General features: G+C 42.3%; 1 protein-coding gene across 4 annotated transcripts in view; it reads right to left on the reverse strand.

Annotated features, from left to right (window-relative positions):
- Positions 1-17230, reverse strand: part of LOC122564238 (phosphorylase b kinase gamma catalytic chain, skeletal muscle/heart isoform-like) — a 160993-nt gene that overhangs the window by 48481 nt on the left and 95282 nt on the right. For all 4 annotated transcript variants that reach the window (XM_087977588.1, XM_087977585.1, XM_087977587.1 and 1 more), the window contains 2 exons: positions 8669-8759; positions 3479-3632 (listed from right to left, as the gene is read on the reverse strand). In XM_087977588.1, the coding sequence (XP_087833714.1) occupies positions 3479-3632; positions 8669-8759 (245 nt within the window). The remainder of the gene's footprint in view (positions 1-3478; positions 3633-8668; positions 8760-17230) is intronic.

Raw genomic sequence — 17230 nt, forward strand, 5'->3', positions numbered from 1 at the left:
TTTTCCCATTTCTGATGAGAAGTCACTGACTTTTTGCATGGCCTCAATGTTTCCAATAAGAGTTGGAATCACTGGGTCTGATACTGACCAGACTGAAAAATAGATATGCTATTTCTGTCAAACATCCACAAGACGTAACTTGTAGGAGCAGAAATAGCCATTCAGCCCATCAAGTCCGCTCTGCTATTCAGAGAGATCACAACTGATCTAATAATCCTCAGCTCCACTTTTCTGCATTTTCCACATAACTCTTGATTCCCTTACTGATTAAAACCCTATCTCAGCCTTGAATGTACTTAATGACTCAGCCTCTACAGCTTGCTTGCTGAATTATGAACCAGGACATGGCACAGCCTGCTTACCCTGTTCATATTTCTTATGTACTTTTTCTTGATCATTCTCCTATATTTCCTTCTGCCCTCCAGTTGTTTTTCTCCCATACACGTTCCTCACTTCCTTTGTCTCTCTACATCGTTAAATAATTCTCTTTACTCTATGTTCTTTTTCTCCCTTGAATACCTTTCTCACTCTCAAATATGTTGTTTTCATTTTTGGGTCTCTTTCTCTGTTGAATACCCTCCCTTCCTCTCAACTGTATGGAATTCTCTAAGCCACTCATGATTGTTACTTTAAATTTCTCTCTCACTTTGTCTCCTTGAGCAAGAATTCAGAGGACAAAGCAGTAAGATTTTGAGGATAAGCAGAGAGTAAACAAGGGAAGAAAACAGTGAGACTCAGGGATAAACCAATGAGGTTTGAGGGCTAAATGGTGCAATTTCAGATGCAAGAGCTTTATATAGTCGTGGTTCGGGGCAAGAACAATGGGGAAGAAAGTGAATGGTGAGCAGCTATGAAGAATGTTTTACAGTCTCCAATTTACAATAAATAGACTGTAAAGTTAAGCCATGACAGTAAGATTTAAGATAATGATGGACTGGAAATAAATGTTTTGAATTGGGGGAAGGCTGATTTTAATAAGACAAGATCTGGCCAAAAACAGAAGTAGCTGGAAAAGCTTAGCAGGTTTGGCAGTGTTTGTGTAGAGAAATCAGAGTTAATATTTCGAATCCGGTGACCCTTCCTCAGTTCCCTGCCTGTTCATGTTTGTCTAAATAGCTCTTAAACATTCCTATCGTATGTGGTCCACCTCCTCCATTGGCAGTGTGTTCTCGGCACCAACCACCCCGTGTGTAAAAAAAGACTTGTCTCATACATCTCCTTTAAACATTCCCCCTCACCTTAAAACCATGCCCCCTAGTATTTGACACTTCCACCCTGGGAATAAGACTGTCTTCCACCCTATCGATGCCTCTCATAATTTTATATAGTTTTATCAGGTTGCCCCTCAGCTTCCAACACCAATGCAAAACATCCAAATTTGTCCAACTTCTCCTTATAGTGAATACACACCTTTAAAATAAGAAAATGTTAGGCTCTAGGCTATCATCTTAATGTATTTTGAGGGGGTTTGATCTGGTCCATAACAAATTGGGGGATGCTGTCAAGATCAAGAGTTCTAATTCCAGATTGGGTTGAAGATTATTGGATTCAAAGGCAGTGAGCGTTGGTGCTTTTTAGTTCAGATGTTGCAGTCAGTTAGTTTAAATAGGGTGTGCCTTGTGTAATAATAGCTCTTTCAGACACTAATGTGACGGTGCTGTCACTTTAAGAGGGTAAATGCAGGATGGGTATTCCTGATGACAGGTGAGTCCAGAAATAGATGTCACAATCCAAAAACATGGGATAAACCATTTAGGATTGAGCTGAGGAGAAATTTCTTCACTCAGATCGGTGAGCCTATGGAATTTACTATTACAGAAAACAGTCAGGATCGGAACATTGTATGATTTCAAGAAGAAACGGGATATCCACTTGGTACTCAAAGGACCAAAGAGTATGTGGAGAAAAAGCAGAATCATGTTATTGAGTTGGATGTTCAAGATCACACTGAATCACCATGCATAACAGCTTGGAAGGGCCAAATGGTTTATTCCTGCTCCGATTGTCTGTTTCCATGATCAATAGAATAATGTTTGCAATTCCTATGGATCATAAATACATGAATGAATGCAGAAAGATCAGAGATAAATTTAGAAGGATATAGTTCCTTTTCAGATAAAAATGTTTCACATTTTTTTAACCTTTCACCATGCAACCATGATTTAATCAGTGGCCAGCTGAAAGGTGTATATAGAACTGATGTTAAATATTTCATGGATAATCGTATATTGCCAGGCATTATTTTGTTGCTAAAACAAAAGGGATGAACTGTAGATGCTGAAAATCTGAAACAAAAAAACAGAAACTGCTGGAGAAACTCTGCAAGTCTGGCTGCACCTGTGGAGAGAAAGCAGAGTTACCATTTCGAGTCCAGTGGCCCATGAAGCTTGAACTTATTGTGCAACCGAGCAGTGTGAGTGTTAAGGCATGTGAGGTAAATGATAGTTACCTGTTCTCCTTAAGGCCTCTACCAATTTGTCAAGTACACCTACAATAAATGGAGCAGTGCTTGGCCTCAGCTGCCTACAATCTCTTAATGACCTGAAGTCCAAAATATAGTATTTACAGATTTGTGATGACAAACCAGGCGGAAATGTGAGTTGTGAGGAAGATGCAAAAGTGACATCAAGAGGACTTAGGCAGCCTGAACGAGCGTACAAGAGCTTGGCTGATGAAGTATAATGTACAAAAATGTACCATCCAGTTTGGTAGGAAACATTGAAGTGTAGAGCATTATTTAAATAAGACATTGGGAAATGTTGATATCCAAGAGTCTCCTTGTTCATGAGTCACTGAAATCTAGCATGGAGGAACAACATGCAATTTGGAAGGCAAATTGTATGTTAGCGTTTCTTCAGAAGAATGGGAGTTCATTAATCATAGAATCACTATAGTGTGGAAACAAGCCATTCAGTCCATTGAATCCACACTGACTCTCCAAACAGCATCCAAGATGCACCTTCCTACCCTATCCTTGTAATCCTGCATCTCCCTTGACTAATCGAAATTGCCCTGGACACCATGGAAGGTGTGGAAGGAAACCCATGCAGACATGAGAAGAACATGCAAACTCTAAACAAACAGTTGCCTGATGTTGGACTTGAACCCGGGTCCCTGGTGCTGTAAGGTAACCCCTGACCACCGTTGTTAGTTATGGGTTAATGCTTCAGTCACATTGTCAGTAATAAGCAAAGTGAGTGGGAACCTCAACAACAGAGTAACGGATCACAAAGCACTGATGGTTTCTTGTCCTTCCTCTGTATGACCTATGCTACTTACTACCCTGCCTTACATCCCTGAACTTCATTGGAAACTTAAAAATATTTTGACAATGGAGGAACAGTGGGAGAAAAAATGATATATTATGCACCCTTATCATTGCTGTCCTTCATTATTAATTTGGTTACGAGATTTGAAAATAAAAAGGTGAGAAAATAATTGAAATAGGAGTCATTAGTCTGACCTCTGAAATACCCACCAGATCCTTCACAGTTTCTGATCGATCTTGCCATTCTGGAGAGTCAAAATTGTAATTTCCATCCATGATCATCCTGAGCATTAGCATCTGCTTCCGGTGCCAGAAAGGTGGTGAGCCACTCAGCAGTGTGTACATAATTACTCCACAACTCCACCTGCGCACAGAACAATCCCACATCAGAGTTACTTGTTGCAGATCCTTGCAATGAAGTTTGGCTTTCAATTGGCAGAAATGCTCCAATCTGGTTCCACGTTCCATTGTGTACTGAGACTTGGTAAGGTCAAGCAAGAGCTGTATTGGATCATTTGCACTATTTTCAGTTTAGACAGAGAAAAACGTCAGCTTGTGCTGCTCTGGATTATTTCCTGGGGACACTGCAGCCAATCGCTGACCAGTTCAAAGTTGTTGTGATTGCTGTTTAAACATGCATGGACAGGTTAAATGAGAGGATAAAACCCTGACAGAGGAAATATGCGAGAAAAGTAGGGGAAACGCTTAACAGAAGATTGGGTTGGGAGGGGTGGGATTCAAGGGTGGACTGGACTACACCTCCTCTCACCCTGCCTCCTCCAAAAACGCCATCCCTTCATCCCAATTCCTCTGCCTCCACCGCATCTGGTCCCAGGAGGACCAATGCCACCACGGAAAATCCCAGATGGTCTCCTTCTTCAAAGACCGCAATTTACCCTCCCACGTGGTCGATGATGCCCTCCAGTGCATCTCCTCCACTTCCTGCACCTCTGTCCTTGAACCCCACCTCTCCCAACACAACAAGGACAGAACCACCCTGGTCCTCACCTTCAGATACATCACATTATCCACCGCCACTTCCACCACTGACAAACAGACCCCACCACCAAAGATGTATTTCCCTCTCCACCCTATCAGCGTTTCGAAGAGACCATTCCTTCTGTAAATCCCTTGTCAGATCCCTACACCAGCTTACACCCCACTCCCAGCACCTCCCTCTGCCACTAAAGGAAGTGCAAAACCTTCGTCCACACCTCCTCCCTCACCTCCGTCGAAGGCCCTAAAGGATTCTTCCACACCTGACAGAAATTTACCTGTATCTCCACCAATGTGTATCCATTTTACCCGATGTGGTCTCCTCTACATTGGAGAGACAGGATGCCAGCTTACGGATCGTTTCAGAGAACATCTCTGGGACACCTGCACCAACCAAACCCACTGCTGGACACTTCAACTTGCCCCCCCCCCACTCCACCAAGGACATGCAGGCCCCTGGCCTCCTCCATCACCAAACCCTAACCACCCAACGCCTGGAGGAAGAATGCCTTGAGACCCTGCAACCACACGGGATTTCACCAGTTTCCTCATTTTCCCTCCCCCCTCCTTATCCCAGTCCCAAGCCTCCACTTTGACTCAGCCCTCTTGGCTCTTCCATCGCCTTTCCCATCTATCTGCTCCACCCTCCTCTCCAACCTATCACCTTCTACTTCACCTTCATCTACCTACTGCATTCTTAGCTACCTTCACCCCAACAATACCCCCTTCCCATGTAACTCTCAGCACCTCCGGCCCACAAGCCCCATTCCTAATGAAGGGCATATGCCCGAAGTGTCGATTCTCCTGCTCCTCGGATTCTTTCCTGACCTGCTGTGTTTTTCCAGCACTACACTCTTAACTCTGATCTCCAGCATCTGCAGTCCTCACTTTCTCCTAGTTACTTAAACCAGGTAGGGAATCAAACATTTTGTAGAAAAGACAGGAAATTAGAGTTGAGTATTATCAGATGAGGCATGAATGCAGGATGGACTCGATGGGCCAAATGGCCTACTTCTATTCTTACATGTTACTCACTACATAGTTCACATCATTGATTTGATAAGGTATAGTGAGCTCTGCTTTTAATAGTTCCTCAGAGCCAGATGATATCTCATCTCCAGCAAAAAAAAAATCACATCTCTAGTTTTCATTGTTTATCCAGTGATTTTCAAATACTTTTGGGTGAATTCATGTTTCTCTCTGAAATTTGAAACATTGCCTAGGAGTATACTATCTGAGCTTTGGCTTAGACATTTCTCTTGAATCAATCTAATGTAAATCATTGAACAGTTCAAAAGGCCTAAATCCTGCAGATTAGTTGGGAACATCCCTAATAGCAAACAGTAACAAGGGAATTCCTCTATCCCAACCTTTCGGACATTCTTGACAATAATCTCTAGTCATGGTCATGAAAGTTTGATATATCTTTCTAAATATCTTGAGACTGTTGTTGATAAGCTGAAGACTGAACCTTTTTTTAAATCCCAAACTATTCATTACTTCTTTGAAATTTTTCTGACATAAAAGTTTGAACCTTCCTTTAATTATATTTCATTGGTAATTCATATCTTGGAAAAGAAAGTAAAATTTCCACTGCCATTTTTACCATAAACTTTCTCAAAGATCCTGTTTCAGGAAAACTTGGGCATCCATATTTTACAGAAAAGATATTGATTCCCACTCCAAGTTTAATGTCGTGGTCTTGTACAATCTATTGGACTCTACTAAACGGTTCTTTGAAAGAGGGCATTAAGGCTGAGGTTCAATTGATGGTTGGGTTTTCACTACAGTCTGACATCTGTGGCATATCTGTCAAAATCTGACCACATCTTTATGAAATGCTTGAGAATAAAAATGTTTCAGTATTTTAACTTGTGTTTTCCTAATATCTAAGTTACCTGCCAATGGAAAAGTAAGAGTCACCTGTAAAAGTTTGTTACGATACCCATCACCTGATGGATCACTGCCCATTCCTTACTGACTCCTATTTGAGCTGGTATCCATATCCTCATTAACACCACCTCAAGTAATAACATAGGGATATTGATTTTGATTCAATTTCTGATTAGATTGTTCGGTATTGCTCTTAATTCTGAATCTGTGTGTTTTACATTTCTATTAAAGAGGAGTTGATATGTTAAGCTCTTTGTAATTTTGTCCATTTTAAATTTAAATTTTCAAAAGTTGCCAGGTAAGTTACCTCCCTCTTCCAATTTCTGTCTAATTCTTTGGGTATGAGATCAATTTACACAGAGTTAGGAAATAATCCAAAAACAACTCCTGCAGCATCTCAATTCCTTTCATTTCTATTGGTTGTTTCACCACCCTTGGTGAGGCCAATAAATTTGACCTAGTTGGGTTACTGTTCTGACTAGAAATTCTCCATTTACTAAGTCATTTATTAATTCATCTTATTAACACCTTTGAAAGACAAATGGCATCATGAGCCAGGGTCGGTGACTTACTTGCTCCAGGGCCTCTTAATGTAGAGTCATAGAGTCTTACAGCACAGAGACCAGCTCTTTGGCTCAAACTATCCATCCACGCTAACCCCATTTCCCTGCACTTTGCTCATATTCTTCTAAACCTTTCCTATCCATGCATTTGTCCAAATGCCTTTTACATGTTGTGAACGTGCCCGTCTCAATCATTTCCACTGGCAGTTCATTTCATATGCGTACCACCCTCTGTGTAAAAAGGTTGCCCCTCAGGTTCCCTTTTATTCTTTCCCCTCCAACTTGAAATTGATGCCCTCTAGTACTTGATTCCACAACTCTGAGAAAAGGACTGAGTGCCTGATCTTATACACTTCGAGAACAACCCCCCCCCCCCCCCCCCACCCCCGCCATAATCTCCTATGCTCTAAAGAAAAAGGTCCTAGCATGTCCAACCTCTCCCTATAACTCAGACCCTTGAGTACTGGCAATGTCATTGTAAATTTCTTCTGCACTCTTTCCAGTTTAATAACATCCTTTTGAAAGCAAGGTGACCAGAACTAAACACTACAGTCCAAGTGCGGCCTCACCAACATCCTGTACAACTGCAGCATAACTCCCCAACTTCTATACTCAGTGCCCTGACTGATGAAGGCCACTGTGCCAAAGTCTTCTTCACCTGTGGCTACCTGTGACTCCATTTTCATATAACCGTGCACCTGAACTCCAAGGTCCCTCTGTTCCAGTACATGCCTTAAGGCCCTCCCATGATATTCCTGCCTTAATTTTACTTTCCAAAATGCAAGACCTCACACTTATTTGTATTAAACTCCATTTGCCATTTCCCGGCCCACTTCCTCAGCTGATCAAGGTCCTTCTGCAATTTCTGATAACCTTCCTCACTGTCCACGATACCGCCTATTTTAGTGTCATCTGCAAACTTAATAATCATGCCTTGTACATTCTCATTCAAATCATTCACATGGATAACAACCAGTCCAGAAATGACCCCTGAGGCACTCCATTAGTCGCAGGCCTCCAGTTCGACAAGCATCCTCCCACTATTACCCTCAGCTTCCTACCATGAAGCCAACTCTTTATCCAATGTGCCTGCGTTCCTGGATTATGTGCAATCTAACCTTCCAGACCAGTTGACCATGTGGAACCTTATCAAAGGCCTTACTGAAATTCTTATAGACTACAGTTACTCATCAACCTTACCTGGTCACTTCATCAAAGAACGCTAACAAATTTGTGAGGTATGACCTCCCACACACAAAGCCATCTTTATGGTTTAATTTTAATTTTAAGTGTAAGGAATTACCTCTTCTTTTGAAATAAAATAATCTGATTATTTTTGTTACCAAAAAGAATTGCTGCATCTGGAAAAATGGATGGAAAGTGGGCTGAGCAAAGGTCTGTAGCAAATATGCCTACCCTGAGAGATGGCAACCTGTGCCAATGCTGAATATGTGAGACAGCCATAGTGCCACGATGCTGCCATTCCCATGGCTGTGTATGGTGAGGCTTTTCAAGTCATCACTTTCAGGTGCTCCAATGGGAAGAGACAGCAGTGACCATACTGTCGTTTGTAAAGCACATGATGAGCTGACTCCTCAGGCATCAGCAACCAGCTACACAACTATTACAGTGAGTGCTGATCTCACCTTTGATTGATGTGTCCTCTGAGCGACAGCAACACTTGCCTGACTGCAGAGACTCCTTACTGCTGGTTCTTCTATTAAATCCTGATTGAGTGATATTACTCCTACAGGCCCCACCTCTCTTAGCCAGTGTTGGAATTACTGTGTGCCCACCACTGGCTCTCTAAACACAGTGAGAATCTGACCACTTCCAAGCACTTTACCTGAGCTGGTTTGGGGAAATGCACATCTGACTTGAGAGTGAAAGGTCAGCTCTACACTGCCCATGAGAGTGCCAAGTACCAGTGCACCAGGGAAATACTTACAAATCCACTTCTTTGCTGTATCCAGGGTGAGTTTCATCCATTGAGCAAAGTAGAATTTCTGGAGCCAGGTATCCTGGAGTCCCGCACAATTCTGTATTCAGTAAGAACAGAAAGTTGCGAAACTAAAAGTTGTAATCAGCATTATATTTGTGCAGCACTCTCCGCCCCCAGCCTCTCTCCAGCCTATCACCGTCACCATAATCTCCTTCCACCTATCACATTTCCAACACCCCTCCCCTAAGTCCCTTCTCCCTACCTTTTATCTTAGCCTGCTTGGCACACCCTCCTCATTCTTGAAGAAGGGCTTATGCCCGAAACGTCGATTCTCCTGCTCCTTGGATGCTGCCTGACCTGCTGCACTTTTCCAGTAACACATTTTACAGCTTGGAAATAGTCAGACCAACCAGTCCATGCTAACCAGGGTCCCAAACTAAACTAATCCCACCTGCCTGCACTTGGCCTACATTTCTCCAAATCTTTCCTATTTATGAACTTATTCAAATATCTTTTAAACATTGTAAGTAAACCTGAATCCACCACTTTCTCTCTAAGTTCATTCCACACATGTGTTATAACATGTCAGTAAACCCCTCTGCTAAATAAACCAAACACCCAGAAAAGCTCACCTCACCTTGTAATCTGTTAAAGTATGAGACAGAGAACTTTCAAATTTCACTATTTAAAGAAAATAATATTCATTTATTCCTTGACTCTAAAAGTGTATGTTAAACAACAACTATTCACAACATTAAGCCCCTTTCTCTTAACTGCTCATTATCTGTCTCCAGATCTATAACAATATACTGTTCCAACAAAAAAATTCTTAAAATTACATCAATTTAATTTAAAAAATATACAATGGCTGTTGTCATCTGTCTTCTTTTGTCTGTAGATCTCCCTGGGTCGTTTTCTTTCTTTTGCTGCGAAGATGTTTCATATGAAAAAGTTACCTTTGATTGAGAGTGTTTTTGAATGGCAGTCTTTCTCAATGGCAGTTATTCTGTCTGATTTCCAAAATTCCTGTTTTTTTAATGCCCCCAATTGTCTAATTGGTTTGATGTTGGCAAAACAATAAATTCAAACTTGATTGGATTTTAGTATCCTGGGGCATAATTTAAACTGATTGGTTAAATTTGAATTGTTGTCAAAACAGCAACCAACAGGTATCTTTTTCACAGCTAAATGTTACATTTTTCAATTTTCCAGTACACTCTGAGACTGCTAGCTAGTCATATGACAGGTGCTTGTAAGCTCTGAAAGCAAAACAGCTTTCACTCTCTCTTAAATGTACAGTACACATCTTCAACTTCATAACACATGAATCACTCTCTGTGCAAAAATGGTTGCCCCTCACGGCCTTTGTAAATTTTTCTCCTCTCAACGGAAAAATATGCACCCCAGTTTTGAACTCACTCACCTGAGGGAAAAGATCCTTGCTATTCACTTTTTCTATGACCCCCATGGTTTGATAAACCTCAGTAAAGTAATCCCTCCACCTCCTACGGCCTAATAAAAAAGGTCCCAGCCTTCCCACCTATTTTTATACCTTAAACCCTCCATTCCCGGCAATATCCTGGTAAATATTTTCTGAACTCTTCCCAGATTAATAATATCCTTCCTATAACAGGATGACCAGAATGGCACAGAATACTCCAGGAGAGGCCTTAGCAAAATTCTGTATAATCTAAGCATGATGTATCAACTACGATATTCAAAGGTCTCAGCAACGAAGGCAAGCACGCTAAACGCCTTCTTAACCAACCTATTTGGTGATGCAAATTTCAAAGAGTTGTGGATCTGAACCCCTAGCTTTAGATTAGATTAGATTACTTATTTACAGTGTGGAAACAGGCCCTTCAGCCCAACAAGTCCACACTGACCCTCCGAAGAGCAACCCACCCATACCCCTACACATACACCTCACACTACGGGCAATTTAGCATAGCCAATTCACCTAACCTGCACATTTTTGGACTATGGGAGGAAACTGGAGCACCCGGAGGAAACCCACGCAGACACAGCGAGAATGTGCAAACTCCACACAGACAATTGCCTGAGGTGGGAATTGAACCCAGGTCTCTGGCGCTGTGAGGCAGCGGTGCTAACCACTGTGCCACCATGCTACCCACCAGGTCTCTATGTTCTACAGCACTACCCAGAGCCCTGCCATTAATTGTATAAGTCCTGCCCTTGTTTGTGTTATCAAAATGCAATACTACACATTGATCCAAATTAAATTCCAACTGCCATTCCTCAGCCATTGACCAATTGATCAAGTTCTCTATGTAATCTTAGATAACCTTCTTCACTGTCCACTATACCACCAGAATCCCAAGGGATTTTATATGTATATTAGGAACAAGAAACTAGCTAAGGAAAGGGTAAGTCCACTCAAGGGTAAAGGAGAAAATTTATGCTTGGAGCCAGAAGAGTGGATGAGGCGTGGTATCAGAGGGTCATGTATTGATGTGGATAGAGAACTGGTTGGCAGAGAGGAAATAGAGAGTTTGGATAAATGGGTCCTTCTCATGAGTGGCAGGCAGTGACAAGTGGGGTACCGCAGAGTTCAATGCTGGGACCCCAGCTGTTCACAATGTACATTAATGATTTGGATGAAGGAATGAAACATTTCCAAATGTGCAGATGATATTAAGTTTAGTGGCTTAGAGGAAGAGGCTAAAGACTACAGGGTGACTTGGACAGGCTGGCTCAGTGAACAAATGCTTGGCAAATGCAATATAATGTGGGGTTATCCACTTTGGTGGCAAAGACAGATAAGCAGATTATTATGTGAGTGGTGGCAGTTTAGGAAAAGGTGAGGTGCCATTAATCCTGGGTGCCATCATGGTACAGTCACTGAAGGTGCAGCAGGTGCAGCAGGTGGTGGGGAAAGCTAATGGCATGCTGGCCTTCATACTGAGAGGATTTGTGCATAGGAGTAGGGACATCTTACTGCAATTATACAGGGTCTTGGTGAGGCCACACTTTGAGTACTGTACACAGTTTTGGTCTGCTACTCTGAAGAAGGACACTCATGTTCCTGAGAGAGTCCAGAGAAGGTTCACCAGATTGATTCCCAGGATAGCAGCACTGACAGATGAAGAAAGAGTGGATCGGCTGGGCTTTTTCACACTGGAATTTAGATGAAACGGGGGGGGGGGGGGCTGCTAATCTCATAAAAAATATACAAATCCTGAAGGCACTGGACAGGCTAGATCGTTCCCGATGTTGGGGAAGCCCAGATATAGGGGTTACACTCTGAGAATAAGGGATAAGCCATTCTGGACTGAGTTGAGGAAGAATTTCTTCAGTCAGAGTTGTGAACCTGTGGAATTCTCTGCTCACAGACAACTGTTAGGGCCAGCTTGTTCTATAGATTTAAGAGGGAGCTGGATGTGGCCCTTGCGGCTAAAGGATCAAGGGTAAAAGGGAGAAAGTGGGAGTGGGATACTGAGATTGCATCATCAACCATAATCATATTGAATGGTGTTGCAGGCTCAGAAGGATGAATGGCTATGTTTCTGTGTCCTTAATGAGTACTTGCATTGGTATTCACAAAGGAGAAGGACGTTGATTATGGTAAGATTAGGGAGGGAAATGTTGATACTGTGGGACATGTTGATATAAAGAACAAGATGTTGGGCCGCTTTAAAAACGGTCAGGTAGAGAAGTCCCTTGGACCTGATGGGATCGATGCTAGGATACGAAGGAGGCAAGGGAGGAGATTGCTGAGGGCTTCACAGAGATCCTTGTATTCACTTTAGCTATAGGCAAGGTCCCAGAAATCTGGTAAACTACCAACATGGTTACCATATGGAGGGCACCAGGGATAATCCAGGAAGTTACAGGCTCACTGATGTGAGCTGTCCATCATTGGTAGGGAAATTATTGGAGGAGATTCTTAGAGAGGATTTACTCACATTTGGAGAAGAATGGAATTATTATGGAGAGTCAGGATGGCTTATGACTGGGAGGTTTTGTCTCAAGCTTGAGTTTTTTGAGGAAGTTAAGAAGTCGATTGATGAGGGTAGGACAATGGATATTGTCGACATGGACTTTACTGAAGCACTTGATAAGATCCCTCATAATGGGCAGGTCCAGAAAATTAATTTGCTTGGGATCTGTGACGAGTTGGCAAGTTGGATACAAAATTGGCTTGGTCAGAGGATAGAGGATAGTGGTGGAGGGGTGTTTTTCTGACTAAAGGTGACTAGTGGTGTTCTGCAGGGATCACTGCTGGGACCCTTGTTTTGTAATATGTATATAAATGATTTGGATGAAAACGTAGGTGGTCTGATTGTAAGTTTGCACATGGTATTGAAAGCTGGTGGATAGTGAGGAAGATTGTCAAGGGTTACAACAGGAATTAGACTTTGTTGGGGGGGGGACACTTTAACCTGCACATTGATTGGTCGAATCAAGTCGGTAGAGGCAGTCTTGAAGAAGAGTTCATAGAATTCATCCGTGATAACTTTCTTGACCAGCATGCTACCAAATGTACAAGGGAGCGTGGAATCTTAAATCTGGTCCTATGCAATGAGACAGGTAAAATTAATGATCTTGTAGTTAAGGCTCCTCTTGGAAAGAGTGATCACAGTCTGATCGAATTTCAGATGAAATAGTATAATCTAAAACCAGGGTGTTATGCTTAAACAATGGATACTATAAAGGGATAAGGAAGGAGTTGGCAAAATTACACTGGGAACACAAGTTTTCTGGTGGAACAGTTGAGGGAAAGTGGAGGACTTTCACAAGGAGAAATATATACTCTGGTCAAAAACAAGGATAGCAAGGGGAAGAAAGAGCCAGCCTTGGATAATCAAGGAAATAAAGGAAGGCATCCAATTAAAAGCCAATTAGGCTTATAAAGTAGTCACGTATAGTGGAAACAAGAGGATTGGGAAAACTTTAAAAAGCAACAAAGAACAACGAAGCAAGCAATAAAGAACAGAAAGATAGATTATGAATGCAAACGAGCACAGAATATAAAATCTTTTAGAAGTTTTTATAAATATATAAATGTAAAAGGGTAGCTAAAGTGGACGTAGGTCCCTTGCAGGATGAGAAAAGGGAATTAATACAGGATAATGCTGTGTCAATCTTCACAGTGGAAGATGTGACTTAAATGCCAAAGAATGATGTTAAGGATACGACGGGAGGTGAGGACCTCAATTCAAATGCTATCACTAAAGGGGTAGTGTTGAGCAAAATTGAGAATCTAAAGGTAGAGAAGTCCCATGGTCCTGATGGAATGCATCCCAAAATGCTGAAAGAAATGGCAGAAGTTATAGTAGATGCACAAGTGGTAATTTATCAAACTTCACTGGAGTCTGAGCAGGTCCTGGCAGACTGGAAGACAGGGAATATCATGCCGCTGTTTAAAAAAATGTGCAGGCAAAAGGCAGGTAACTACAGGCCAGTTAGCTTCACACCTTTAGTTGGGAAAATGCTGGAGGCTAACATTAAAGAAGAAATAATGCAACGTCTGGAAGGAAAGGATTCCATCAGGCAGACGCAGCATGGATTCAGGAAGGGAAGGATTCAGGTTGACAAACTTACTGGAGCTCTTTGAGGATGTAACAAGTGCAGTGGATGGAGGGAGCAGGTGGATGTTGTATCCTTGGATTTCCAGAAGGTGTTCGATAAGGTGCTGCATAAAAGACTCATCCATAAAATAAGAATGCATGGAGTTGTGAGGAATATACTAGCATGGATAGAGGACTGGTTAACCAATGGAAAGCAAAGAATTGGCATAAATGGGTGTTTCGCTGATTGGAGATCAGTGGTGAACAAGATGCCTCAGGGGTCGGTGTTGAGCCTGCAACTGTTCATGATATATATGTATAAATGATTTGGAAGTGGAGACCAAGTGTCACCTATCTAAGTTTGCTGATGATATTAAATTGAGTGGAAAGGCAAACTGTGCAGAGGATCTGCAGGGTCTGCAAAAAGATTTAGATAGGTTCAGTGAGTGGGCAAAGGTCTGACAGATGGAGCACAATGTTGGGAAATGTGAGGTTATCCACTTTGGAAGTAAAAATAGTAGGTCAGGGTACGATTTAAATGGTGAAAAATTGCAGCATGCTGTTGTGCAGAGGGACTTAGGAGTGCTCATACATGAGTTGCTAAAAGTTGACTTGCAGGTGCAACAGGTAATCAGGAAGGCAAACAGATTATTGGCTTTTATTGCTAGAGGGATTGAAGTTAAGAGCAGGGAGGTTCTGCTGCAATTGTACAAGGTGTTGGTGAAGCCGCACCTGGAGTATTGTGTGCAGTTCTGGTCTCCTTACTTGAGGAAGGATATACTGGTTTTGGAGGCAGTGCAGAGGAGGTTCACCAGGTTGACTCCAGAGATGAGGAGGTTACCCTCTAAGGAGAGGTTGAGCCGCCTGGGACTGTACTCACTAGTACTTAGAAGAATGAGAGGGGATCTTACAGAAACATATAAAATTATGAGAGGCATAGATAAGATAGAGGTGGGCAAGTTGTTTCCACTGATGAGTGAGACTAGGACTAAGGGACATGGCCTCAAGATTAGGGAGAGCAGATTTAGGACAGAGATGAGGAAGAACTGCTTTCCCAGAGGGTAGTGAATCTATGGGATTCTCTGCCCAGGGAGGCAGTAGAAGCAGCTTCATTAAATATATTCAAGACACGGTTGGATGGGTTTTTACATGGTCCAGGAATTAAGGGTTATGGGGATAATGCAGGTAGGAGGAGCTGAGATGATGGACAGGTCAGCCAAGCGGCCTACTCCTGCTTTTATTACTATGAAACTATGAAGATCAGTTAGAAAGTTGGGCGGAGAAATGGCAATGGAGTTGAATCTGGACATATGTGAGGTGATGCATTTTGAGAGGCTAAATTCAAGAGGAAAGTATACAGTAAATGGCAGGATCCTTAAGAACATTGATATATAGAGGGATCGAAGGAGGGAGGTCCATAGCTCTCTGGAATTAGCAGCACAAGTGGATAAGATAGTAATGAAGGCATACTACATGCTTGCATTCATTGGTCAGAACATTGAATATAAAAGTTGGCAAGTCACATTTGCAGCTATATAAAACTTTAGTTATGCCACATTGGAGTATTGTGTGCAGTTCCGGTCACCACACTACAGGAAGGATGTGTAGAATTTTGAATAGGGCTCAAAAGAGATTTACCTGGATGATGCTTGGATCGCATTTACTATCTGAAGAGTTTGGACAAACTTGGATTGTTATCAATAAAGTGTCACAGGCTAAGGGGTGACCTAATAGAAGTATATAAAATTGAGAGGTTTGGATTAATCATGGAATCCCTAAAGTTTGGAAACAGGCCATTAGGCCCAACAAGTCCACACCAAGCCAACGAAGAGTAACTCACCCAGACCCATTCCTCTACCCTAATACACCTAACCGACACATCCGTGAACACTATGGGCAAGTTAGCAAGGCCAATTCACCTAAACTGCATACTTTTGGACTGTGGAAGGAAACTGGAGCACCCAGAGGAAACCCATATAGACACAGTAAGAACATGTAAGCTTCACACAGACAGCTGCCCAAGGCTGGAAATGAACCCAAGTCTTGGGCACTGTGAGGCAGCAGTGCTAACCACTGAGCCATTGTGGGTAGTTAAGAGCCTTTTTACTCAGGGTGGAAATGTTAAATACCAGGGGGCATAGATTTTAGATGAGAAAGGAAATTTTAAAGGCGAGGTAAGGTTATTTTAAAAACAGAGGGTGGTAGGTACCTGGACCATGCTGCTTGAGGAGATGGTAGAAGCAGATATGATAGCAACGTTAAGAGCCATTTAGACAGACACATAAAACAGGCAGAGAATAGAGGGATACAGACCATGTGCAGGCAGATGTGATTAGTTGAGAATGACATCATGGTCAGCATAGACAAGGTAAGCTGAAGGTCCTTTGTCAGTCTAGGCTGTACAAATCTCCCGAATAAAGAACAGACATCTGACCATAAATATGAAGCAGCAACAAGGCCTGTCAATGCATTTTTAAAGATTTGATTTGATTTATTGTAGTCACATGTACCTAAGTACAGTGAAAAGTGTTTTGCGAGCAGTATGGGCAGATCATAGCAAACAAGAACATACAGATCATAGGGAGCTTAGACAGAGCGAGGCATACAGGGTCATGACTGCACACGAGGTGCACAAAGCAAGATCAACGTTATGTGAAGTTAGAGAGGCCCAATCTGCAGGGAAGAAGCTGCTCTTGAACCTGCTGGTATATGTGTTCAAGTTACTTTAGTTTCTCCCTGGCAGAAGAAGTTGGAAGAGAACATTACCAGGATGGGAAGGGTCCTTGCTGATGTTGGCAGTCTTTCTGCAGCAATGAGAAGTGTAAATGGAATCCATGATGGGAGGCTGGCCTCTGTGCTGGCCTGGGCTGTGCATACAACTTCCTGTAGTTTACTGGGCAGAGCAGTCGCTGTATCAAGCTGTTATGTACCATTTGTGTCGTTTCTGTTTAGTTTTGAGAATAATTAGCCTCCCATTTAGTTATGTCTCTACATGGATCTGTATACCTTAGTGGTCAGGATTGAGAACATTTTTGAC

This window comes from Chiloscyllium plagiosum, unplaced genomic scaffold (assembly GCF_037043375.1).
Source record: "Chiloscyllium plagiosum isolate Xiang-an unplaced genomic scaffold, Cpla_swu_hap1 HiC_scaffold_31, whole genome shotgun sequence".
NCBI classification, from domain to species: Eukaryota; Metazoa; Chordata; class Chondrichthyes; order Orectolobiformes; family Hemiscylliidae; genus Chiloscyllium; species Chiloscyllium plagiosum.